This window comes from Eubalaena glacialis, chromosome 18 (genome assembly GCF_028564815.1).
Source record: "Eubalaena glacialis isolate mEubGla1 chromosome 18, mEubGla1.1.hap2.+ XY, whole genome shotgun sequence".
Taxonomy (NCBI): Eukaryota; Metazoa; Chordata; class Mammalia; order Artiodactyla; family Balaenidae; genus Eubalaena; species Eubalaena glacialis.
This window is the reverse complement of record NC_083733.1, coordinates 30,188,924-30,216,411: the sequence shown is the minus strand read 5'-3', so window position 1 is coordinate 30,216,411 and position 27,488 is coordinate 30,188,924. Positions and strand designations below refer to the sequence as shown.

Genomic DNA, 27,488 nt, shown 5'->3' with positions numbered 1-27,488 from the left:
GAAGCAGGTATACTTGCCTTTAATGTCTACTGGCCTAGTTTATGCATTGCTATGCTGTCTACCACTCTGTTATCTCAAAGATAAGGTATCAGTAAGCTGTGCAGTTTTTCCCATCGGGTGTGAATTCTAGACAGTATACTGGGCCATGGACGTGGGCATCCTCTAGGTCCCCATCCTTACCCCAGTTTGTGAAAAGCTTAACTCTACTTTCCAGGTCCAAAATTCACATAGCCCACCAAAAGGCAGTCAGAGCACCAAGGATATTACCAAATCACTTTATGGCAAGGTTTTAGCTCTCATATAGTTCATAGTCAGAATCTCATGCGTCTATCTCATAAAGACCCGGGTTAAGGATGAATTTTACAAACACTTATACATGTTCAGTGTATGCCACTGCATCTTTCACTCCACCAGTAAAGGACATTTCAGGCTGCAACTGACTGGCAAGTAGGGGCAGATTACTCATTGTTTATGCCATTTTGAAGGAAAAAAATCCAGGAATTTAGAAACTATAAAGGTAAACTTAGCGAGGCCTCCAAAGGCTATTTAGAGACACGGCAGAAGAAAGGGGACGTTTTCTTTCCTTTGACCAGGGGTTGGCAACTACAGCCCATGGGCTAAATTCAGCCTCCAGTCTGTTTTCATAAACGTTATTGGAACACTTTTGTAAAAGTGTCACTGGAACTCAGCCACACCCACTTGTCTATGGCTGCTTTTGCGTTGCAATGACAAAATAGTTGCAACAGACATTGTCTGGCCCACAAAGCCAAAAATATTCATTATCTGGCTCCTTCGAGAAAAAGTTTGCCAAGCCCTGCTTTAGAGGCTCTCTCTCTCTGAGAAGGATGGGAACCCCAGGAAAGCTGCCCCAGGAGAGCCCGACCTTCAATCGCCTCTTCTCTGGTCTCCCCCAGCCCTGAGGCATCCAGATGCTAGTTTCAGTGTTATTTGGTAATTGCTCCTACCTAATGGCCTGAAACACATCCCCCTTTCCAGTTGTGAGATGCCCAAAGAAGACACAAGCACATGAAATCATCAGAAATGTAGCAGAATCTGTAAGTTTCCCTTCCAGCTCCACACTCACCCCACATTGATTGAGCACCTGGGCCCGCCTCACCTGTGCATTTGACATCAAATGCAGGAGAACCCCCAAGAGGATGATGTTAAAGGATATGTGGGATTTCACCAGAGAACAGTGAGAGGAGGGAAGGCCTTCCCAACAGAAGAGGCCGCAGATGCGTAGTTGCTGCACATGCATGACTGAGGTGGCAGTGCACGCCACGATCTACTCCAGGAAAACCAGCTGCTGGAGAGAAGGGTCACAGGCTGGAGTGGTAGAAAATGTTGTGAGAGGGGTCCTCTGGTCAGGTGGGGAGCAGCCTCGTGAATGGTGCTGAGAAGTTGAGGAGCGTTAGGCAGGTGTCTCTAAAGAATTTAAGCAAGGGGGGTGACGTGATCTGATCTCCATGTTAGGAAGATCACTCTGACAGCAGGGGCGAGGTAGGTGGGGGGTGGCGGATGTTTATGCTCTCCCATACGCCACTGTATCCTGCCCAGCACAGCCACTCTGAAAGGCCCTAATCACCCTTTTCTTTGCACTCCAAGCAGTTTGACTTTCTTCCCCTGGAATCTCAGAGCACCTTCTGGACAACTGATAAAGTGGTATAATTCCCATCCCCAATCATCATTTTCTTGACTGCCTCCCAGTTCCATGCTTCTCCACCTATCTGTAGTGAAGCGCCAATCGTTTGTTGTCTTTTTGTTTTGCTTCTAATTTCCAATCTTCTGCAGACCAATATTTTTGTAAAATATAAAATCGTGCACTTGGCTATCATGGCAAAGTCAAATCGCCATGTAAGTTTCTAAATGCTTTCTCTTATTATTTGGTATTTATCTTGTCACAGGCTGATAAATGTTTGTGGATTTCTGGTTTCTGGTCCAACACGTAAGGAGCTTAGATGCCACCAACTCCAATCTAAAACAAGTAAAAAACTGAACAAACTGAAAAATCAGCCAATCTCGTGCGATCCATAAGAGAAGTGCGGTTACAGGGCAAACTTCTGCCCCTAAAGCTGGAGTGAGAGACAGATGAGTACAGCAAATCACAACTCACTAAAGCAGAAACCCGTAAGCAGAAACCTCCATGGGAGCCAATGGCAGGGTGGGAGAACCTGAACTGTAATTGCCCAGTTGCTGGAGGCTCAGTGTGGACAACTCGGAAGGCAAAAGTTCCAGGGGGGCCCAGTCACAGGGAGTTCCCGCCCTTTTGTGAGTTTCACCTCCAGGAGCTCAACCAGGTCCTCACAGTGAACATCCAGGAAAAATCCCCTCATGCTTCTGGCAGGGGGAGGGGAAAAGGAAGCATTTTTGAAACGTGCCAGAGCTTTCTTCTTAACAAGGTCTGCTCTCAGGAGAAACTATTTTCATAGAACCTAACCTCGTAGGGTTTTACCAGAGCCTAACTGACCTGAAGGAAAAGAAATACCCACTTCCAGCTGGCCACAGCCTTCCGCAGGGAGGAAGAGAAATATGTAACTGCAGCCCGCTCTAGACACCTTGTCCTACCTAAGGGGGCGGGAGACTGAGTGCGAAGCTCAGACAAGAGGTGCAGCAGGCTCATTAAAAGACAGAGACCTCATCACGGGTCTATCTCATTCCTTGCTGGTGGGAATGCAGAACAATACAGCCACTTTTGTAAGACAGTTTGGCAGCTTCTTATAAAACTTAATACTCTTACATATGATCCAACAATAGCACTCCATGGTATTTACCCAAAGGAGCTGAAAATTTATATCCACACAAAAACCTGCGTACAGATGTTTACAGCCACTTTATTCATAACTGCCAAAACTTGCAAGCAACCAAGATACACTTCATTAGGTAAATGGAAAAACTCTGGTACATTCAATGAAATATTATTCAGCACTAAAAAGAAATGAGTTATCAAGCCATAAAAAGACAGAAACCTTAAAGGCATATTACTAACTAAAAGAAGCCAATCCGAAAAGGCTAAATAACTTGATGATTCTAACAGTATGACATGATGGAAAAGGCAAAACTATGGAGACGGTAAAAAGATCAATGGCTGTCAGGGGTTAGTAGAGAGGAAAGGATGAATAAGCAAAGCACAGAGGATTTTTAGGGCAGTGAAACTACTCTGTATGATACTCTAATGGTGGATATATGTCATTACACATGTGTCCAAATCCACAGAATATAAAACACCAACAGTAAACCTGAATGTAAACTATGGACTTTGGGTGATGGTGTCAATACAGGTTCATCAACTGTAACAAACGTACCACTCTTGTGGGGAATGTTGACCCTTTTGAGCAAGCAAGTCACAACTCCATTTCTTAGCTACTCAGGAATAGCCAGCAACTACTGTCCACATGTGCTCCAGTCCCCTGATTTGAGGAACAATTCCAACTAGCCCCACCTCAACAGACAGACAGTCAAGGCAGCCTGAATCCTTTCTTTTTCTTCCTCCTGTGAACATGGCAGTGCCCTCTGGAGGCATAAATGTTCATTTTTATAGGATTTGAGAGTCACAAGTTGTCCTCGTAATGTATGTCAACTATATTAAACAAACATGGACAGAAATATCATAAAAAGCTACCTTCAGGATTTATAACCCTCCAGCTAGACTATAAACTCTGTGAGGGAAGGACCATGCCCACTATGGTCTCTACTCGATGGCCAACACTGTCCAGTACCCAGTACATGCTGAGTAAGGACTTGTGGGTGAATGTTGGAAGTAACATGATCCAGATAATGTTACTTACTAATCACTTAAGCATATGTTGTAATCCAAACTCACCAAGCATCTAAAAACGAAAATATTCTCCAGTGCTTTTTTCCTGGAAATGTTTTGCCCCTCCCTCTCTATCTTTAAATCCCTCTGCACAAATGAAATTGAGTATACTTAATCCACTGAATGGTTTAGGGGACAGCTATAGCCAGGGATATTCTTTCACTTTCCTTCCTTCGTATCCTTCTGAACCCCATCTTCTTTTAAAAACAAACGCTGCCCAATAACATTGAACGGTTCATCTCAGACTTGCTTTTCACAGGACCATTACAGCTGTATCACACAAGAAAAAAAGGAAAATAACATTTAATAATGAAAGAAAACACATTTTTGGAGAAATGTGCCTTTCAGAGAAATGAAAACGAACAGATATGAAAGAAGAGATTGTGTTCCCTGCCTGCTACTAGATCGTGAGTTCCAAATCCCCTGGATATTCTACTAGCATCTCACCATCTGCTCGGCCCACACTGTCTTTTCTCCCATTAGACTTCCTTCTCCTAGGTTCCCTGTCTCAAAACACCACTACCACGACCTAACTGCTGCAGCCTTCTGGACGCCCTCGTTGACAGGCTTTTCCTTTACTCCCATACGTAACCAGTCAGCCACAGGTCCTTTAATTTCTAGCATCTTAGTATCTCCCATCAATCCACCGACAGCTCTCCTTCCCCTGGCTCCCGCAACTATTCTCACCCCTGGACAATTACTCGCAAAAACCACCGAACTAGTCTCTCACCACCAGTCTTGCTGGTCTCCAATGTACTCCCCATGCTGCCACCAAACATGATACCTCCACAACGCAGAGCTGGTCAGGTGAAAGTAAGATGAGGTTCAAGCTGCTCTCACGGGCGTATAAACCACCCTTTGCAGCCTGGCCCCTGACTACTCTCATCTCTCCTTCTAAACTCCGCACGCACCTCTCCTGCTTCTTTCAAACTCCTTGCTGACTCCTGAAGGCACATGCTCTCCCTTGTCTTTCTTTGCTCCCTCTTCCTTCAAGGCTCAACCCCAATGCCCCTCTCCTCTGGGAAGCCTTCCTTGACTTTGCCCACCCTCCGTCAGGCTTGGCTGGGGACTCTGCCTCTGGGGTCCCATGGCACCTGGCCTTTCCCTCTCACCGTGCTGTGCTGAAATGGTCTGTTTATGCCTCTGTAGCCAAGATAGATGCTAAGCTCCAAGCTCCACAAAGGTAAACACTGCATGCTGTTCACCATTTCATCTCCATGCCTGAGCCCAATGCCCACATTGATGAATTCAGGGAACATATTGTATTCATATTTGATTCCCTGGATTTATCACAATGTTAAAACCCAGCAGGTATGTATAAATAGCAATGAATACATGGAACATTCTATTGGTTAAAATTCAGTTCTGAGATGAACATACTTTAACTTGTTACTTGTACCCATACTGGATGACAAAATGTTTGTATGACGTGTACAGATGGCAAGTAGACATTTATTTCTGATGTGTATAGAATAAAATATTATGAAGAATAGGGATGTGATACAACCATCTGCAGATTGAATTTCCAGAACTGGGGACAAGCATCTTCAAGATGGCAGCATTTGCTGTGGAGTCAAAAGATCCTTATTACCACTTAGTAGCAAGGCATTTCATCTTCCTGGGACTCAAGTTCCTTCACATGAAAAACACATCTTCTCCAGCTTCAGAAGCCTGCAAGTGGAAGCTGCCTTCTATTTTTATGCATGGAGTTTGCAAGGTGTTTTGAATAAAAAGACTCCTGGAAAAAAAAATTAAATAGTCTGCTAATGTGTCTTGCAACTGACACTTCAGTATATTCATACATAAAGTTTAAAGATGGCAGGTAGGTTAAGGTAATTTAGCAATAAGTTGTTCTAAAAACATTTTGTGGAGAAAATATATATAAACAATTATAGACAAAATTATAAAGTGCCTCGTATTTTAAAAGAATATACAGAGAATACAGCAATCACAGCAGAGTCAGGAAGTCTAGTGGTAACCAACCTATGATTTGCAATATTTGTAAAAAAAATTTTTTTAACTGTCTAAAATAGCACCATTTTCTTTTCTTTTCTTTTTTTCTTTTTTTTTAAACTGCTAGATAAACAGTATTACAAGATGATTCCACAGTGCTGGCTCATTATACATACTCAGAAGTTTTAAGTCGCCCACCTAATGTAGCACTTTCCTAAAACACAATTCATTTTGGCCTCCTCATTGGCAATGGCATATAGTTGGGGGCACTGGAATCTGTATTATTACACATAAAATCCTGAGTATCTTAATTTTGATGTCTTTTATAACCACGTTGATCAAATCTATGATTTATATAAATTTAAAGAAACTCTGATAGTCCCTTAGGTGGCTTCCTTTTTCCAAGTTCCTGACTTAAGGGCCTCAGGCATATTAGCGCTTCTTAGTTTAGCCTTCTAAAATTGGATGCATATTTAGAAAAGGCTCTCAGCTCTCTTACTACCTTGAACACTTGAAAAGAATGCACAGAAATGCCTGTATTTTCTTAGGGTGCCCAAAATAGTTCCTTAGTAAAGCCATCAGCTCTATGTACCATCTTACAAATGTATTCTTTATGTAACTTTTATCTATATGTGATCTTGCAGTTTTAATTTTGGAGCTCTTCTAAAAGAACTTTAAGTTCTTTTATTTTAAGCCTAAAATAAAACATTTTAAAGTATTATAGTCTTACAGATTATGCATTTAAGACATCATAAAGGTACAAAATATCTTATTCCTTATCAAACACAAATGGAGGAAAGTAAGATTGTTTTTCACATTCACACACGCATACTGAGCCTCATAGCCTAAAAGCTACTTCCAAGTCCTAGTTTTAAGAAGAAGAGTATCCATTTGTTTTTTCACTCAAATATACATATTAAAACTCAAATATTACTCTTCAAGAAAGCATGCCACATTTCTGGTGAGTTCCTAAAACATAGGAAGCTGTTAAGTACACTTTGGGGCAGTCACATACTATTTTGATGACCAGACCAGATTGCACCTCACTTCCAACAAACCACACTGCAGCTCATTTCCCTCTGCTCCTGATGTCCTCCTTCTCTGTGTCACATACATGCTCCTTCCCAATTCAAGCCCACCATTTTCTGTGAGGCCTGCTCCAGCAGTTTCAGCTTTCCTACTCTCTCTCCTAAATTCCGAAGGTTCTGGATTTCTAGTAACACATAATCATGTTGGACTCTATCTCAGTTTCTTTTTACTTCTTCCCTGTCTCCACCCCCCAATCTAAGAGCGGTGAGAACCCTGCAAAGGGATCAGGGCCTGTATTGCTCTTCTTTACTGTTAGGGTCCCAGTTCCTATTAGTGCTAGACAGGAGATGCTTCCCTAGCTGCTTCTTGATGAGTGACTACTGGTATTCAAAGATTCTATATGTCCATAGTATCTTTTGTCCAGGTCACTTTTAAGGGCAAGGACTATTTTATTATCTTATGTCATTTATATCACTGTGGTCATGACCATAATGGGCTAAAGATTAACTATGTTTAGAAGAATTGCAAGATTGGGGTTCCCCTGGGCCTAGGGCCTCACTCAAAAAGGTTAAAGATTTAAAATATTGACTTTTGTTAGAAGGATTATTGTAACCAGTTAAAGGCATCCAATGTTTCTAAAAAAGAAATGGAGCTACATCTTCAGTAAGAGTTCTAAAGTCAATATATATGGTGGAAAATCAGAATAAAAATTATCCTTGAAAATCCTTTCAGTAAGTCTCTCCCAAAATATATCATAGACGGTTTCATACATGCCTCTCAGGAAGTATAACAGTATAATTTCCACCAGGGTTGGGAACAGAGCTGTTTCTTCCATTAAGCATCATGTAAAGTATCAATAGTTGCCTTTTAGGGGCCACGGACTAGAAAAGATACTTATTGTTTTTTATTTCCTTCTTTTCTTCCTAAGTGCATATAGTTGAATTAGATGGACATTAAATGCAATACCGCTGAACACAAATTGTGAAGATGATGAATTCATTCTACAAATAAAAACTACAGGCAACATGGTAGTGACAAAAGCTAGAGTCTACCAATTGAAAAACTATTATAATATATCCTTGAACGTAAAGTCTCTCTATTTAACACCTGGAAAATTTCCCCAAGTAACCTGTCAGCTTTGTAGCATCTTTTCTATAGTGTATGTCTACCTTTATTCCTTTACACAGAAATTGTTTACCCCCCCAAAAAGTAATTTTTTCTCAAAAATATTTCTCTAAAAATAAGAACAAAATCTAGGTTGTGGAAAAACTGTTTTTTGATATCTAGCTACAAGTTATTTAAGATAGTCTGCATGTTTTGAAATCATAAACAAATCCAGTTAAAGCAAAAATACCACAAAAATGTAAATGTCCTCTTTGTCTCCCCTTCCATACACACAAAATCAATTCTAGTCTTAAAAAGAAATGCTCTCTGTAATTATAATATGACCCACAATCGCACTCCTGGGCATTTATCCCAGGAAAATGAAAACTTATGTTCACTCAAAAATCTATACACAAATGTTTATAGCAGTTTTATTCGTAATAGTGAAAAACCAGAAACAACCCTGAAGTCTCAACTGGTAAATGGTTAAACAAACTGTGGGACAACCATACCATGGGATATTACCCAAACATAAAAAGAACAGACTTGAAATATTCAAGTTGAATCTCCAGAAAATTGTGCTGAGTGAGAAAAGTCAATTCCAAAAGGTTATATACCATATGATTCCATTTATATAACATCCTTGAAAAGAAAAAATTATAGAAATGGAGAACAGCCTAGTGGTTGCTATGGTTAAGGAAGGGGAGCAGGAGAGAGGCAACTATGGATATACAAGGGCAACACAAGGAATCCTTGTGGTGAAGGAAATGTTCTGTATTTTGGCTGTACTGATGCCAATGTCCAGGTTGTGATATTGTACTATACACCATACTATTTGGGGAAACTAGGTAAAGGGTACAAAGGACCTCTCCATTATTTAGTACAACTGCATGTGAAATCTGTAATGATCTCAAAATACTAAGTTTAATTAAAAATAAAAAAGAAACACTCTAGCCTAATAAATTTACTTTGCCATATGGAGACCTGAGCTTAAGAATTTATCATAGCACTTTCTTTGTAAAAACTACAGAAGTGGATGAAGTACGAACTGGGTCATTTACAAAACAGTCACTCACAACTGCTTCTTCGAGTGTCATCAGCATCTGTGAATTGCCCCAGTTCCCTCGCTAAGGGCTACCTCTAGTGAGACATAACGCCTTGACAGTGTTCACACCACAGAAGCCAGAGGCCTGCCTGCCACAGAGGAATCCTTCCATTTTCCTACAGCCACCACAAAGCCCACAACAAGGAATTTCCCAATGGCAAGGCAAACCGTCATTATTCAGTCTCCCCAAATGTAAGAACTCTGTGAAAGACTGGATGTCAACCTTCTTTACATAACAAATGCTCAAACACGTAACAAATGCTCTGCCAGTTACGATTTTTTTCTTGTATCTGAGTTGAGCTAATAGATTTTTTGAGAAGAAAATGTTCTATTCCAGAGGGACTAATATAGAGAAGTAAAATACATATAAGGATACCTTTCAAGTCTTTTTTCTCCCATAAATATAATACAGTCACATTAGAAAGTGATTTTAAACCTATTCTAATGATATCAGATTGCCAGAATTGCTATGTTGGAGAATGTGATTTTTTTTTTGCAACACTCTTTTTCAGGTATAAACATTCATTCAATCCAATAAAGTCGTTTTAGAAAAAAAGTCAACATATAAAATTGATTTTATTTTTTCTATACTTTGATTAAAACAGATAGCATTTGGTAATACATTACGACGCTAAGCATGTCAAATAAAATTGGTGATCTAGAAGGGCATAACCTTCTTCTGCATGACAACTGTGGATTTTAAGTGGAAAAATACTGTAATCTATAAATAAGAACATCCAAAACATATTTAAACCACTTGAGCACTTGATTTTTCCATGGCCTTTGCATCTAGACTGAACAGACCACAGGAAATTTCAGACTGAGAGCTGAATCTAAAAGAAAAAAAAAATCCACTTAGTTGCCATGATCATTGTCACCATCAGTCCCTAATATCTTCTTATACTTCACCAACCTCACTTAACTTTGCCCTGTTGCTTTATGCTTGGGAGAAAGACAAATCACTAATCAATTATGCACACTAATTTAAAATGCTACCTTTAGGAGGCATTTTCATACCTTAGGAATAGGGGTGAGTACTTCCTCTACCTGCTTACTTTTAAACATTTTCGATAACACCTTAGGCAGGATGCACTGAACATTTGCAAACACTTAAAAATGCTACAGTCTACATAAACTATCAAACTGCGCCCCAAAAGTGGCGGTACAATTCTGCAACTGGTTGAGGTCACATGGAAAATAGAATTATATGCTAATTTGTTCCTATATTAAGTTATCATAGAAGGTCAGACCAAGCACAGTAAAATGAATTCTGGAAAAAAAATTGACTAAGTAGATTGGTATGTACCGTATCAAAGTAAACTGTTTATCTTAATAGATACAAATACAAGAAAGATTTTTAAAACAGGGGCATTTTCTCCTTTTCAAAAAAGTAAATGTTTTAACCAACCCCAGGCAATGACTTGCATGATTTAAAAACACTTTATCTAAATAGTTTTTCCCTAAAGGAGAACAAGGGCAAGATATTTTTTTTCCAAGGGGAGAAAAGAAATGGAAAAGGGCAGAGTATCCAAAAGAGAATAATTTCCCCAGAAAAAGCTTTACTTTATCTACGTATTTATTGAATTTTATTCACGTAAATAGTTCTGCACATGTACTACAAAATGAACAGACAGGTTTAAACTAAATGATGGGGTCAGGAGGTACTTATCATATACATTTATTATTTTACTCCAAAATAAACTAAACAACAATATAGATGTTTGCCTTAACGTAGATTTGTATGAAGAAAATACGCTTCATTTAAAAACACTATTGAGGAAAAAATTCTATATTCATTTTTTTCTGGAGGGCGTATCTATAGATAGGCCTTAACCATAGATAAGTTCTAAGGATACAATATCAACTTAGAAAACTATAAACCAAATTAACGGTTGAAGAATTTGGGCTACCAGTTTCATATGTAATGATAGTGCAACCGTTATATTTCTATTTTCAAAGGTCCTTTATAGAAAAAAGGAAAAAATTGGGGGGAGGGGGTGATGGAGAACTAAAATCTTACAGCATTTGAAACCAAGGGACCAGTATTTTATAAAGCATCTGGCTTACTGCAGGACACAACTAAGACAAGTAACAGAGATCATCTGTGTCACACCCTCAGGCAAATTCCTGGGAAAAAATAAAACGATAATTTTTTGTTCTAGAGTCTATCCTATTTTCCATTAAAAGATATGTTTATATTTTTCATTTTATTGCAACATTTCCAATGCAATGCTACAAAACAACTAGCACTCACAAAAAGCCGTCTGAATTTTCTTTAAATCATAACTCATTTTTAATTTCTAAAGGGACTTTACCTATTGCTTTCAATAAAATTTTATTACTATTAGTTATAAATTACGTGAGGTTCCCATGGAATACAAGTTAGACATCTTCAAATACTGACTTTTCTACCATATATTATAGGCATTGTTTACCCTATTTTCTCCTTACCAAGTTAGATATGGAGATACTTAGTCAGGCATAAGATCTTTGGCTTCTTGATGAACTATAAAATAAAGCAATATACTACTTTATTATCATTCTTGTTTGAAGGACCTTATGTATTGGGATCTTAATCCATTAAAAAGTTATATTTGAAAAGGGTGGGGGGAAGTCCGACAAAAATGAAAACATGCAATGATGCCTAAAATATCAGGGCTTAAGTAAATTAATCTTCATTCCCACTGAAAGCAGTCTGATGTCCAGGGACTAGGAATTATTCTACCATAACATACAGCACATTAAATACCACAATAGACCCATTTGAAATGTCTTAAGATAATTATTATGTCATCTACAAATGATTGTATATAGACTTATATTTTAATATTCAATACCAGAGGTTCTAACACAAAATATGCTGAAATGGTAAATACATTAATTTGGTTAAAGATAAGAGCAAGCAAATCAGTAGCTATTCTATGACTGAAAGTAAGACTCCAAATAAGATCTGAAAAAGAATCGATAAAAGCAAGGGCAAAATATTTGGACCCTGGTTATCACAAGCAATACTATCATTCCTGATGGTTTGCCTATAAAACTCCTTATCTCCACTAGCTAGTTGAAAAGAATGAAAAGCTTCTTACAACCAGCTAAAAAGAAAGTCTTTACCATGCTCCTTGAAAAAGCTCATTTTCACATTACTCAGGCTTCATTATGCTAAATCAATATTCGTTTAGTCACTGGGGTTATTGACATATTTTAAAATAAAAGTATACCCTTCAGCTACTGCACTCATTACAGGTAATTTGTCTTGTCAGAGAGCAGGGAATATTATCCTAGTCTTTCAGGGGCTGACAGCCCATGGAAATACCTCCCCATGGTTACAACTGTAAATAATTTTAAGGTAAAATATTGAAAAATCAATGACTGTTTCCTGCAATCTGTCACAAACAAATCAATCATAATCTGTACTGCCAGAGAGTATGATTTGAAGGAGATGGGAGCAGATGTAATTCTTGGCTGGAATCTCTCATTTCAAAATCACTTCACATAATGGTGTCATCATTTAAACACTTAACAGTCAGCACAACTGCCACTGTAACATCTAGTTGGACAAAACCACAAGGAGGAGGAGGAGAAAATGCCATCACTATTACGTTAACGAACATTTAATTTAAATGGTTACTGCATTAGTAAATTTCAGCCGAAAACAGTTTTACCTGCCCCCTTTCACAGTTTTAAATTAATCAAGGCTGCTTTTCTGTGTACTAATGCTTAATAAATTAGTCCATGACTAAAGCACGTATTCTTTTTATTTTAAAAGTCCATTATAGAGAACAAAATTTGGAATTAATAAATCATTTGGATTGTAGAATATCCATAATTCTATCTATATAACAAAGACAAAAAAGTGTCACAGATGTCAAGATTATACTTTTAAAGTAGGTTTAAAGGTCACAGTTGCCCAGATATTAAATTTTATATTTTCCTTCTATTAATAAATATTACATTTCAACTTTGTAATACTGTAGCACATTTTAGAATGACCAGCAAGACCTAGTCAATTCAAAAACACCCTTGCATTCTATACACAAGCTACACCATAGATTGATATTTTAAAAGCTAGAGTAATAACCCAAGTATATGAAGTGTAAAAGTTGGTCAAGGACATAATATTGAATTGTTCTGCAAATGTAAACTGCCTTCCAAGTAATCACTTTTATATCATTCTTTTTCTAGGCTACATGTTAATAGCTCCTCAGCTGCTTCCAACCTCTACCTAGGCAAGAATAAAAGAATCTGAGATTAGTATATTTCCTCTTCCTGTTGTATTAACCAAAAACATCATATGATTTAAAGATTCAAGAGTCTCCTTCTTGAAGGTTTTTGTTTTTAAATGTATACTAGCTCTTTAATAGAAGAAATTGATTTTAGCTACTACTGTTGCTTACCAATTTCCCAATTACATAATTAGACATCATAAAGCCCTTTATTATTACATTAATATCCCTCCATAGATATAGTTCAGGGAGTATTTTTGATGACTAGAAAAGTATATCATTTTTCTTAAAAAGGAAAAAAAATGACATAAATACCATTACACAATTTAAGCCTTTATAAACATTCTTAGACATAGCGATTGATAATTTATAAAAGGGTTTGACTCTGTTTTTAATTTAACTTGCATGGGCAATGTAGCAACATAGCATGAAAAGATGGAAGCTTTTCTTATTGACACAGATTTTTCATTTTTCATTTTTGTTGTTCAAGAATCTTAGATTCATTCTTTAACACCAGCATTAGGTTTCTGAAACTGGAAAAGCATGTGGGGAAATGATCAAAGATCTCATCCAGAATAAAACAGTCCTCCATTCCATGTGAATCCCTGCAACAGCTGCAAAGAAAGCAACAAGCCAACCTAGTGAGAGGAAACGGAAAGTATTACCCATAGCCTAGGATTACACAAAAAATGGAAAGGGACCTAAAGCTGACAACTAGGGAAGGAACCCGTGTGTGGGAGCTCCTGGCCTCCAGTGCGCTAGAGCAGCCCAGGCTGGGCCTGGTGAGCTCTTTGGCAGAGCCCTGGAACCAGTTGTCAACCAGCAAGTCTCCCACTCAGAGCTGGGTGGTGGCTGGCAGTAAACCACCCTGCCGAGGGCACGTTCCCCCAGAGAAGGCAACAAAGCCAGAGAGGTAAATGAGGACAGCTAAGCAACGTGCTCAGTGCCTGCACATCAACCACAAGCTAAAATGACATCTACTAGAACGGGGTAGGCCACCATCACAGATCTAATTCTCAGAAAGAAGCTATTTTAAGGGTGCTGAGTATGCCTAGATGAGATTTCTCAGCTCTCCCAACATAGCCTATTACCCCAGGAGGAGGAGCTCGAAAACTCAACACAGGAAAATCAGATTGTTTCCATACCCCAAATTTAAAGAAATTGCTCTCTACTAGATAAAGTTCTTATATGTAATAAAGGCACAGGATTACAGAGGAAAGTATTCTTTTAAAAGAGATAATATTACCTCCCTATCTTCAGAATCTCCTTCTTCCAATAGCCAGTACAGTAGCTCCATTATGGACTGTAGATTCTTAAAGAGAAAAACAGCAAGAGTTAGCTTCATCTTTCCTACCAGTTCGTTCCTTTATTGAATTACAATTTAATTACCAATACTTCAATTGATTTTATTCCTGAATGATATAGTTCTCAAAAAGCATACTCTAGCCATTTCCACTAGAGAACATTTAGTTCTCAAATGTTCTCAAATGTTAACCTTCTCAATTAATCAACCATAACCTATTACTGTTGAAAGGACATGCTTTCCTTCATATTTTCAAGAGTGGGGAACCCCCCTCACACATCTATTTTATATAAAAGAGCTATCAGTTTTAATACATTTGAATACCATTAATATATAAGAAATAAATATGAATCTTCATAATAAATTTTGGCTAATAACAGATATAAAACTCAACCAATTTGCATATATGTTTAGATTTTTCCTATATTCACCCTTAGGAGGGAAAAAAAATCTAATCCTCCTGTTTTTAAAATTCAACAAGTTGACATGTGGTTAAAAAACCAAAAAAAAACCCAAAAACTAAGCTTAAAGGCAAACAAAGAGGAATCAGATTGCTCACTGTTTAACATTTTCTTCATATTTGTGTGTTTCCTAAGTCACTGTAATGCTTCAGCTCTTGGTCATACATGAAGCCCCACAACGCCCAATCAGTGATAGGAGAACACAAGTGTGTTATGTAAAAACAATTATATAACATTAAAAATCACTTTAATGCCTTTGAAAGTATCCACAGAGAAGCATTTATTCTACTGCAGGCTGTACTAGAGTTGCCTTCTGTAGAATTAGCTGTTTTTTTTTGGTCATCCAACCATCTTTTTTACTTAAGAAAATATTCTCTATCACTAAATCCAGTACTTGCTCTCCCCACTAGGCAACACAAATATTCTGCACAGTATTTTTTTTTTCTCATAGCTTTTCTCATCTGCTTGTATTCAGCAGCCCCTATTTTGATGAGAAGTGACAAGTTGTGAGCACACCTGTATATCCTTTGTCTATTTAAAAGAGTTTAGTACCCATGACTAGAGCTGATACTCCCTCTAAGTTTATTCTTAAAAGAACTGGGGTAATGAAAATAATCAAAAACTGTAATTTGATATAAACATTATTTCCTTTAAATAATAATCCTATTTCTATAACATATCATAACTTTAGTCTTGATTTTTACGAAAAGCACTTTCATAAATTTCACTATCCGATGATAACATTGAAAAATAAATGCATTTTAAGTGCATTTCCATGAATCAGAAATTTTCCTACTTACCAATGCATTGGCAAAATTTTAATAATCAAAGGCCTCAAGTGACACTCTCTACATTCTGTACTTAGACCATCCCTATTTCCAATACAAATACTTTGGTAAAACAAACGCTGATGCTATTTTGGGTTTACTCCACACACAAGCACAACTGTGCAGACACTCACTTGCAGATGAGCCTGGGGATGTACAAGGACAAATTTCAGTCAACATTTGGAGGAACCCCATAGTTCAGAAGTGAGCTTAGCTGAAAACATCCAAATGTATTACGGAAACATCATACTTAAAACCTGCACAGAAAATGGAAACGATTCTGTTTAAGGAAACACAGAAGTCTGGTTAAATACTTTTGGGATATTAGATGTGAATATCTAATCTAATTTCCTCCAAGGTATCACTCTATATTATCGCAAATAAACAACTAAAGACTGTATCAAGGTGTGGAATATCATTAGCCTGAGAAAAGGCTAGAAAAATGGATTACATAAATGACAACTGCAGGAGAAAATTATATTCTATTCTCCTGAACAAATGTTAAGTGCATCCTTACTAATAAAGATTTAAACTTTAACTACATTTGAATATACTGGTTTTCAATTTTGAAGCATCTAAGTTAATTTGCCAAGCTAAATTGGTGCTCAGGTATACTCTAGCTATAAAATACTGCAGATTTATGCAGAAATAAGCCATGAGTATCACACTCCAGAGTAGTGCTACGAAAGCAAACCAGAGTCATTACTGAACAAGAAAAAAATAATTCCAAGATTTTACATCTTCTTAGAGTTGTATCAGCTGCTATTCTATTAAGGACAATTATTCTCTATAAAACAGCTAATATTTATACCGAAAAGATGTTAAACTACAGGAGCCAACACAATGTAGACACTGAAGGGAAATACACAAAGATATTGAGATACTACCACACAAAATAGGCTGTGCTATCTCAGAGTTAAAACACTGTTCCAAAATATGATCCTGTTTTCATAATCTGTTTTAAAGAACATGTTTAATTCACTCAGGATTACATGATCTCATTTACTTGCACATTATCAACCGAAGAACACTGACATTTTCCACAAGATTTCTATACTGTAAAAATATATTATATTATTATATATTAATAATTACTTGGTGTTACTTATTAAAACAGATGACAGGTAATTAGCTCATATTCCTATTTCATTTCTTTTAACACAGCATATCAAATTTGAAAATAATACATGGATAATAGCATTGGGATGCTGATCTTAGCTGCCAGAAAAAAAATTTTTGAAGGGGAGTTGGGGGATAAGTAAAGCAATTATCTCAAAATTAATGCTCTTGTTTTAGTTTCAGCAAACAAATCTAAATCAGTCATTCTTTGATTTTAGTTTACCATGTAATGCTCTGCAGCTCATTATCCTTGGAGTCACGAATGAGCTGTGACTCTACACCTGGCCTCTCCGATCATAACGCCTATGGCCTCCTCCACTTTCATTTCCTCTTTCTACAATGAGTTTTAATATTAAAGAGAAACACTCACACATCTTACATACACACTGATGGACAGCCAGCTTCCAGGAAATCATGAGATACAAAGAGAGGGGGGAAATCCTAATGCAATACTTATGTTGAAGGGTATTAGGTGCTGGGTAAGCCAAGGGGTAATATAACCAACAGCATCTGTCCTGCCATTGTTTTGGCATTTGGTACTCAGAGATTTGAAGTAAAGGACAGTAATACTATTCTAGTGGTCATCCAGGTTATGATTCAGATCCTTAAACTAATAAGAGTCTAAATGCACCATCTTCACTTGCTCATCAATTCAAGTTTACAGAACCACATTTTGGAAGAAATAAAACAGTTTTCTTCTATGTCTGGAAATAAAAGCAAGGCATTCCATAAACAATGTAGTTAAGTACTTGACAATAAGAAAAAAGAAATTGTTTTAGATCATTAAAACATTCTAGGAGACTGTCTTCTAAAAAAGTGAAGGGACATAAATTTCTTATATATTTACCTTTTTATTACAATCTTGTTTCTGCACATTAAGCACGCCTTCCTCTACATATTTTTTACTGAACACTAATAAATGTCTGCTTAATAATATACTATGCTATGTATGCTTTTCTTTCTAAATCAGGAACCATTATTCCACAAAGATGGAAGCACAAAGAAAGTCGACAAAGGCATTGCCAAAAAGCCACAAGTAGTATTAATACATGCCAGAACACTTAACATTGAACTATCATTTCTCTCTAAAACTTCTGCTGCCAAAGTGCTCACAAAATCGGGAAGCTCAAAGACAGGTTTCTATGCAATTAAATTCTCCAAAAGCAATACTGTACAGAAATATGCCGCCCTTCTTATGTCACCATTTTATAGACAACATTTTCTCAGGATCTTAATTAAGATAACGATGCACACCTGTGTCAACATTCTCTGGCAAGACAGCCTTATCAATCATAATCCTTTAAGTACACTCCAAAACAGCAAAGCGATATGACAGAAGCAATCTGTTGCCTTTCCTAGCGTCACTGTTGTGTCTCTCCCACAAGAATGATGAGATCTTTAAAATACAGCAGATCTACTTTTATGAGTCTCTAAAGTTTTAACTGTAAACAGTTATTACACTAAATAAACAGGAATAACCTCTTTTGCACTTGATTTAAACAATGACAACTGTACAGCTAAAACTCGAAGAGCAAGCTCCACAACCACGTCTTAACAATACAATTGTGGATCTTATTTTAAAGCTCTAAATTTTAAGAGTTATGCATAACAGGATCCGTGCAGACATGACAAACCAATAAACTCTTAGGAAGTTTTAAAATTCGATTTTTTTAAAAGTCTTTCATTAAGAACAATCAGGGAATACCTATCCCTAGTGTAAGTTAAAATGTTCGGAAAGATACAAATGCAATAGTAAGCCAAAAAAGAAAAGGAGTCGTCTTGGTAACCTGGAACCAGAGGGAGTTAGCTCCCACCTCTGCTGGGGGAGAAAGCTTCAGTGACAAGAGACGAGTTAAACTACTGCTAAAAGCATGCAGGCTCCCATACGGCAAAGCTGATGAATAAAGGACTTAAAGGGGCGGGGGGGGGGCGGGTGGAGAGAAGGGAACGTATCCTTATCGTCACTGCTACCAAGACTAAAAGTTAAAACCTCCGGTTTACCAGCAAAAACGTGAAAGCTTTCACATGAAAACGGAGAAAACCCTCCAGATGTTATCTGAATCCCGTCTGCCCGCTAATGATCAGCTCTTCCCTTTCACATATTAACACGAGTCTATCTCAGACGCCGGGCGGCCGTGGCCAGCCGAGCATCAGAGCCATCAATGTGCAAATAAACCAGAAAATAGAGACATCCTTAAGAAATGAGTCTCAAATTTGACGTAGAGCGGAGGTGACAACCACAGCAACAGAACCATAAATTCTAAATGCCTCAATATCTTGCAGGATTCTCTACAGTCCGTGCACCAAAAAGAAGACAGTAGAAAGAAACGAAGTGGGAGGGGGGGTTTGTAAGTATAGTGTGTGTGTGCGGGGGGTTGCTTAGCTGCCCAGAGTGGCATGATGATGTAATGAGAATGTCTGTGTTGACAGACTCAGATTTTCGGTGGCACAAACCTCCACGGCTCCATTTCAGAAATCAGCATTTCAGAAATCTCGGACGAGAGCCGAGAGGGTGAAGCCGCCGCGCGTGGAAGGAGGGGACACGCCCACGCCCACGCCCGCCCGCCCGGGGACCGTCACACCAGGAGAAACCTGCCCAACGTTCACGCGGCCCATGCCCACGGAGGCGCGCGGGGCACCGCCGCGTCCGTCCGGTCCACGAGGGGACGCGGACGCGGCTCGAGAGGCAGGAAGCCCGGCCGCAACAAGGCGGGTACGCGGTGGCATGGAGGACCTGGGGCTCACCTCTCCTCCACGGCGCGGGCGCGCGAGCCGCGGACGCTCCCTCGTGGCTGGCGCGAGCCCCCGGCGGGCGGCGCGCGCGGGCCGCTACCGACCTTTAGCGCGAAGGGCTGCGGCGGCGGCGGTGGCGGCGGCGGGCGGAGCCGGCGGCGGGCGGAGCCAGGGGGCGGGCGCTGGGGAGCTGAGGGGCCGCGAGAGGCGGGAGCGATGCGAGCAGAGCAGGGACGCTTCGGGGCACTCCCCGCGACCACCCAGGCGTTGCCCGAGCCCCGGAAGACACTGCCCCTTGGCTGCCTGAGAGGCCGCCACTGGCCGGCTCCGCGCGCTCCAGGCCGCTCGGCCTCGCCTCAGTCTCGGCCGGCTCGCTGCCACCTCAGCCTGGCTGTTCCCGCCACCGCCGCCGCCGGCTTCCCGTCTCCATGACAATAGCGCGCCGTCGCCCCGCCCAGCCCCGCCCCCTCGGCGCCGTTACTCGGAGGAAAGCGGGCCCACGTCGCCGAAGGGCGGAGCCAATAGAGGCCAGCGTCCAATTAGAGGTGAAAGCCGGGAGGGATGGGGCCGGGAGGATTGAGCGGTTGTAGGAGGACGTCCGCCTGAGGGGCGGAGCCTGGAGGGAACTGACGGGGGGAGGAGTCAGCGCGCGTGCGTGAAGTCGCGCTGCGGAGAGTGTGCGGTTGTGGAGAGTGGGTTTGTGTGCAGGGGTTGGAGCTCAGGAAATAAAAGTGTATCTCCCCCGTCAGAGTCATTGAGGGAAACTTTGTGTATAGGCATACTTCGGCTTCCGTGTGACCTCATTATAAAAGGCCACAAAATCCCCGATCTACTGGGCCCCAGCGGAGTGCCCAACACTGTGCCAGCCCCTGTCCTGGTTCACCAGCGCCCCTGTCTGTCCCAGAGTTCCAGTGCTTCTGTGGCTTGTGGCGGCGCGGTGTGGAGAGACAGGCAAAGGGTCTGTTTTGTATTCTAAATGTGTGGCCTTCGTGGGCAAGGGCTGGGCCTGTGATTCGGTTGTGTGTGTTTGCCTTGCTAGCGCCTCGCTGAACAAACGGTGGTGGGGTTGGTTATTGCTCCGCAATGTTAGCAGTGGAGCGTGGGCGGATGCGAGAGTGGGTGCGAAGGGGAAGAGGACCCGCACTCTCCACCACCACCGGCCTGGCGGGGCGAGCTGCAGATAATGCAAAGCCCCGAGAAAGAGGCAGCCAGGCATTGCGGGAGGGGGTGTAGTGGAGTCCGAAGACCCACTCCGATGTAGCTGCTTTTCCGTCTGGCAGCTCTTGCCCACTACCTCTCTAGAGAAAGGCTACCCCCGTAGTACTGGGTCCCCAGTGCCTCCTCCCTCGCCGTCTGGCGGGGAGTTGGTGGAAGGGAGGCCGGGCCGGAGACGTGCAGATGTCCAAGGCCTGTCTCTCGCCCACCTGCTGCTGCTGGCGGAGAGGGACAGTCACCCCGGACTCCCTGCGCCCTGGACGCTGGCATCCATCCGGCTCTCTCGGGGGCCTTCATTCCGGGTATCCAACTCGCTCTCGGGTCCCCTAGCTTGGGGGAGAAGCCAGGGGCGGGTGGGCGGCGATCTGCCTTGGAGCCCAGCCTTCTGGCGAACAAGAAATCCGCTAACTCCGCGATTTACTGCGGCGTACAGAAAGCAGAGCTTTCGCTGGCGCGCGGTCCGCGACCTCGTTCCCTTTGTGCTTCGAAGCGGCGGGACCGGCCATCAGGGCCCGCCTTATGTCGGAACCGCCGCTCCACCCCGACTTAGCAGGGGAGGAAAGTTGGAAGAGATCGGCGCGCCTGGGATGTGTTTGTCATCCTGGGGCCGGCGCTCAAGAGTCTGAGAGAGAGAGAGAGAGAGGGAGAGACCTAGGAGGGGAGGGGGGGGGGATAAGAGGAGGGGGGAGAGGAGGGCCGCGGAGGAGAGGCGGGCACTAGGGAGGGGCGAGGGGAGCGCCAGCGAGCGGGAGAGGGAGCCGGGGAGGAAGAGGGAGAGGGCGAGGCGCGCCTGGCGGCCGGGTTGGCTGCGGCCGCCCAGAGGCTCCTGCCAGTCCTCCCACCGACTACACCCCGCGAAGGAGGAGCTTCAGGCGCGCACAAGGCGTCAGAATCCTCAATTTCCAACTTAGCATCTTGGCAGGACCTTTGCGAAGCCAAAAGCAGAGCCCCCCAGTGCAAAGAGCGAGGGGGAAAAAGAGAAAGCAGCAAGGGAGGGGGCGGAAAACCCTGCCGGGGCGAGCGAGGCGCGCAGAGGAGCGGGCTCGGCGGCCGCAGCCGGAGGCGCGCGGGAAGCCAGCGAGGAGGCGCCGCGGGCCGGAGCCCGGGAGCCGGGGCCCGAGGAGCGGCGGCCCGGGGCAGCCGGAGACCAGGTGCCCGCCCGCACGCCCTCGCAGGGCGCCGCCCGGCTCGTTGGCGGCCGCGGCGCGGAGCGCCCCATGCCCGTGCGTGGCCATGTCCTACCCGCAGGGCTACTTGTACCAGCCGTCCGCCTCGCTGGCGCTCTACTCGTGCCCGGCGTACAGCACCAGCGTCATCTCGGGGCCCCGCACGGATGAGCTCGGGCGCTCGTCGTCGGGCTCCGCGTTCTCGCCCTACGCCGGCTCCACCGCCTTCACGGCGCCCTCGCCGGGCTACAACTCGCACCTCCAGTACGGCGCCGACCCCGCGGCGGCGGCAGCCGCCGCCTTCTCTTCGTACGTGGTGAGTGAGCGGGAGCCGGGGCGGGCGAGGGCAGCTGGGGCAGCTTGGGGCGGTCGGGGGCTGCGGGGGACACGGGCCTCGGCTCCACCGCGGACCGCCCCTGCCAAGCCTCGCGGACCCTGCAAACTTGGGCGATTGTCTCCCTCGGCTTCGCCCGGGCCTCGGGCTCAGGAGTTGCTCGGAGAGAAGAGCCGCGTCTTGCTCGGATCGCTGAGTTGGCGGAAAGGGTTTTTTGGGGAGAGGTCGCTGCGATTAAAGAGCAGCATTTGGTTCAAACGTGAGCTCCAGGCCGCCCTGCACATTTTACTTTTTTTCTTTTTTTGGTTTTGCCATTTGGAGAAAGTAGTTCAAAAGAAATAGACCCGAAATCTGAACAGAAGCGTGCTAAGTCTGTGTAAATGTGTTTGGCCTCGCCTTTAATTAGTCCTCCAAAATGTTGCAAATCCGTAATCCTATCTTCGCAATCCGATTTGGAGGTATTAAATTTCTGAAAAGTCGGGCGAGCTGCGGTGCATCCGGGATTTTTCGGCCGGGTGCACTTTCTGGAAAAGCGCCTTGGCTTCGGTTTGGGGTAACACTTTTGGAGGGGTGGGAGTGCCGAGGCAAGGCTCAGCTTTTCGTTTGCCTTTCTCTTTGGGGAAAAAAAGTCCTTGACTTCCTTTGCTCACCACCCTTGCTCCCAACGCGCAACCACTCGGGCGCGGAGCGCAGAGTCGCCGCCGCTGCCCAGGCCTCTCTCTGGGTAGAGGGCCCGGCCGCGGTGGCCGGATCTGCGCACGGGGGGAGGACGTTCCCGGGCAGAGGGGGGCCTACCAGGGGCCAGGGAAGTCAGGACGGCTCCAAGCACCCCCAAGGACTCAGGAGTTGGCGCCCCCGCTTCCTTATGAGGAGGAGGAGGGGTTGCCCCAGGGTCTGAGCTCTCCAGCCCTGCCCCAGGGGAAGCCTGAGTGCGGGCCTCGCAGCCCGAAGACCCCTGGGCGCAGGGAAAGTGTCTTTCGGTCGCCCAGGTGGCGCTGGGGACCACGGCCCACTCTCACTTTCTCTCTGCCTGTTCTCTGCAGGGCTCTCCCTACGACCATACACCCGGCATGGCAGGCTCCTTGGGGTACCACCCGTACGCAGCACCCCTGGGCTCGTACCCTTACGGGGACCCCGCGTACCGGAAGAACGCCACGCGAGACGCCACCGCTACACTGAAGGCCTGGCTCAACGAGCACCGCAAGAACCCCTACCCCACCAAGGGCGAGAAGATCATGCTGGCCATCATCACCAAGATGACCCTCACCCAGGTGTCCACCTGGTTCGCCAACGCGCGCCGGCGCCTCAAGAAGGAGAACAAGATGACGTGGACGCCGCGGAACCGCAGCGAGGACGAGGAGGAGGAAGAGAACATTGATCTGGAGAAGAACGACGAGGATGAGCCCCAGAAGCCCGAGGACAAGGGCGACCCCGAGGGCCCCGATGCAGGTTGGTGGACGCGGGAAAGGGTGCGTTGAGCAAAAGGGGGACTGGAGAGGGGGCGCACAGGGCCTGGAGGTTGAGGGCAGGGGTCTTTGCCTTTGCGGGCGGGGACCTGGGCCCCGCCGCACGGCCTCCGCGCCTCTGACCGCCTGGGTTTCGCCCGCAGGAGGAGCAGAGCAGAAGGCGGCTTCTGGCTGTGAACGGCTGCAGGGGCCGCCCACCCCCGCCGGCAAAGAGACCGAGGGTAGCCTCAGCGACTCGGATTTTAAAGAGCCGCCGTCCGAGGGCCGCCTCGACGCGCTGCCCGGGCCCCCCCGCGCCGGCGGGCCCTCCCCGGCCGGGCCTGCGGCAGCTCGGCTGGCCGAGGACCCGGCCCCTCACTACTCCTCGGGCGCGCCGGCTCCGGGCCCACACCCAGCCGCGGGAGAGCTGCCCCCCGGTCCTGGAGGGCCCTCGGTCATACACTCGCCGCCACCGCCACCGCCTCAGGCGGTGCTCGCCAAGCCCAAACTGTGGTCTCTGGCGGAGATCGCCACATCCTCGGACAAGGTCAAGGACGGGGGCGGCGGGAGCGAGGGCTCTCCGTGCCCACCGTGCCCCGGGCCCGTAGCCGGGCAAGCCCTAGGAGGCAGCCGCGCGTCACCAGCACCGGCGCCATCGCGCTCGCCCTCGGCTCAGTGTCCCTTTCCAGGCGGGACAGTGCTGTCCCGGCCTCTGTACTACACGGCGCCCTTCTATCCTGGCTACACGAACTATGGCTCCTTCGGACACCTTCACGGCCACCCGGGGCCCGGGCCAGGCCCTACAACGGGTCCGAGCTCGCATTTCAATGGATTAAACCAGACCGTGTTGAACCGAGCGGACGCTTTGGCTAAAGACCCGAAAATGTTGCGGAGCCAGTCCCAGCTAGACCTGTGCAAAGACTCTCCCTATGAATTGAAGAAAGGTATGTCCGACATTTAACGCGGGCTGCGTCGGTCCTGGACTTTACTAATTTATTTAAAAAAACATGGCCTTGGCAGTTATTTTTCCATCAACATGAGAGAAAAACAAAACTACCCCTCCTACTAAAAAGTTTATAGTTCCTGGAGATGGATGACATAAAAATGTAAACATCTCCACACACAAACAAAAATGTCTTAATCAACTGAAAAGAAAAATTTAAAAAAGGATTTGTATTAAATCTTATTCTGTATATTTAATGTAGCATTTTTGTATTTAAATTGATAACTCAATATCTTTGAAGTAAATTATGAAATTAAGACACCTGTACAGGCATTTAATGTTTTTTTGTAATATAAATATATACATTTGTGTTTCCCCCAAAACTGTTTCATAGTTTAAAAATACAAGTTTAATTTAATTTTTTACACCGATTGATTTTTCTGGGTATGAGCTAAAGTATTATCACAGAAAGGGAACAAGTTATACTCTTAGATTTAAAAAGTAAAAGAAACTGCAGCCGCCTTTGTAAAATGCAAAATATTTAATTAAAAGAGATTTTAACATAATCAGAGCCACTCATTACTTTTTAGAAGCCACAGTAAACTGTCCATCGCCCTGGACAAAAGGTGCAAACTGCAACTTTTTTTCGAAGTGGGGAATGAAAGGTTCCACCGAACCTAGTGTGCCAGCGGGAAACAGTAATTAGGCTTCGAGCCCCGGGGAACCTGGCCCTGCCCGGAATGCAGATTTGGATCACTGATGCGGGCTGCTGTGGGGAGATTGGACCCTGGAGGAAGGGAGGAGAGAGACCCAAGTGTGTGCCCAGAAGGGAGAAGAGATGGTAAAGGCAGCTAGAGACACGCACCACCCGAGCTCCATTGCTTAACCTAATTACTTCCAATCAGTGTCGTGTTTTATGCAAAGCAATCAGCTGGTGAACTTTGCTAATGAGTTCGATTTTATGCCGGATTTAGCCCTTATTACTCTTTCAAAGGTGCTCTGGGCTAATGCGGGCGGGAAGCGTTAGGGGATGACAAGGAGAAGGCTTTCCCAAGTCACTGTCTTCTCTACCCCTTCAAAATTGGGCATTGATCTCTTCGTTCGCTGGATTTGATTAGATTAGTAAATGTTCCATCCGCGACCGTGCGGGTGGTAGGGTGGTAGGGTGGTAGGCGGCCGGGTAGATTCCCCGCGCAGCCGCGGGGCTGGGGCCGCGGGACCAGCGAGGGTACGGTTCCCCCCTTTCACAGGTAGGTGTCACACTTGTCCTGAATTACAAGCCTGCACTTTGCAGAGTCGGAGATTGGAGAGGGAGTGGGCGGAAGTGGGGGAGGGAGTGCCATAGGCGCTTGGGGGAAGCAAGGGGCGCCCCGAACGGACCAGAAGAGCCCCCCCGCCCCACCCCCAAGGGCCCCTTTTTGGACAAGCGGCATTCAAAAGTTCGAGGACGTTTGCCTAGATAATGAGGCCGTTGTGGACTTGATCAGGCTTGTCACTTTAGCACTCTTCCCATCTCGGATTCAAGAGTCCGAGTAGCTACAAAAGTATTTTTGAGGTTTTATTTTCTCCGTCTAATCCCGCATCTTTCATCGCAAAACGAAAAGGCAGGTTGCGTCTCAATCCCACATGAGGAAGAGATACCGCCCTGCGCCCGAGGCCCGCCAGCACAGTCGGTGCTCGCGTCTCCATTTTGCGCGGGAGATGGGGAACCGCGGACTTGTGGAATTTCGTGGGAAATTTTCACTGGTCGGGGGGAGGGGAGGCTTTACAGCAAAAACATACCCCAGCGAGGGGAATTAATTTGCTCTATTAAACCCAAGCCTGAGCGTAGAGAGAATGTGTTTGCACATAACACCGGTTTAATTAGGCTAAATCAAAACTCACATATTTGCGCTTCTACTCAAGACCACTTTAACCCTGTTCTTTAAAACACAGCCCAAATTTTCACCGGAGTTTTCACTTTTGCTACTTTTTTTTTTTTAACCTGCAACGGGGCTCCTTTAGCTTATTCGAATTTAAACAAGTTTGAAAGCAGCATTGTCCAGATGTTTTCTTGAACAGCAGTCGACTTCAGTGTTTAAATTAGTGAGAAAATTCACGCAGGGAAAATGGTTTCAAAGCTGGAAGTGTGAATGATTAAATATGCATGAGACGATCGTATTTTATTTTGTCCCTTTAATTATAAATGATTTTTTTAAACAATTGAATTCCAGAGATGACTTGCCCTACCCCCCGCGCCCCAGCCCCCTCCATCCACCCCCCGACAGCCCGGTTCACAATCAGCTTTTTCCCCCCTGTTGAATATGCAGCCCCAGGAGTCACCTTCTCTTCTAAAAAAGTCAGAAGACTAGGCCAGTCGCCTTCTCTTAAGAGAGAGTTTAAGGACGACATCAACTCTGCGGGATTTGGAAGCACTGGCCCTAAACCCTGCCCAACGATTTTAAAAAGAAAATTGTAGGCCTCCTTGTGTTCCCGGGAATATGCAAATGGCGCGGCGCGGGCCTCCCGGGTCTGATTGCCGAGGGTCCGGGCTGGGAGCCGAATGCCCGCGGGGGCTGCCTGGGAACGGGAACCGCGTACCGGGGAGCCCGCGGCGTTTCTCCCCAACGAGGGGCTGCGCGAGACGCCTCCCGGCTGCGCAGCGAAACCGCCAGAGGCTGGAAGGCTGGTGCCCACATCGCTGCCCCCTGTCCGCATCCCTCCTGCCCTTGGCC

General features: G+C 44.3%; 1 protein-coding gene and 1 long non-coding RNA gene across 5 annotated transcripts in view; one reads left to right on the top strand and one right to left on the bottom strand.

Moving 5' to 3' along the window:
• LOC133078509 (uncharacterized) overlaps nt 1–19,769 on the bottom strand; it is a 48,419-nt gene extending 28,650 nt beyond the window's left edge. For 2 of the 4 annotated variants that reach the window (XR_009697888.1, XR_009697890.1), the window contains exons 1-4: nt 19,684–19,756; nt 15,954–16,076; nt 14,475–14,540; nt 5,406–5,552 (exon numbers count right to left, since the gene is read on the bottom strand). This is a non-coding gene — a long non-coding RNA (uncharacterized LOC133078509). Of the gene's footprint in view, nt 1–5,405; nt 5,553–14,474; nt 14,541–15,953; nt 16,077–19,683 lie in introns of all 4 variants that reach the window. The other 2 variants (XR_009697889.1, XR_009697891.1) reach the window with 2 other exon arrangements.
• A 1,894-nt stretch (nt 19,770–21,663) lies between these two features.
• Nucleotides 21,664–25,330, top strand: IRX5 (iroquois homeobox 5). Its single transcript, XM_061173096.1, has 3 exons — nt 21,664–22,368; nt 23,430–23,835; nt 23,996–25,330. Exons 1-3 carry the CDS (start codon nt 22,120–22,122, stop codon nt 24,790–24,792), a joined length of 1,452 nt encoding a protein of 483 aa, XP_061029079.1. The 5' UTR covers nt 21,664–22,119; the 3' UTR covers nt 24,793–25,330.
• Nucleotides 25,331–27,488: the final 2,158 nt, after the last annotated feature.

Coding starts and splice junctions, on each gene's coding strand:
- IRX5 (XM_061173096.1), top strand. CDS start 22,120: ATGTCCTACCCGCAGGGCTACTTGTACCAGCCGTCCGCCTCGCTGGCG. Junction 22,369..23,429: donor CCGCCTTCTCTTCGTACGTG/GTGAGTGAGCGG, acceptor TGTTCTCTGCAG/GGCTCTCCCTACGACCATAC. Junction 23,836..23,995: donor CCCCGAGGGCCCCGATGCAG/GTTGGTGGACGC, acceptor TTTCGCCCGCAG/GAGGAGCAGAGCAGAAGGCG.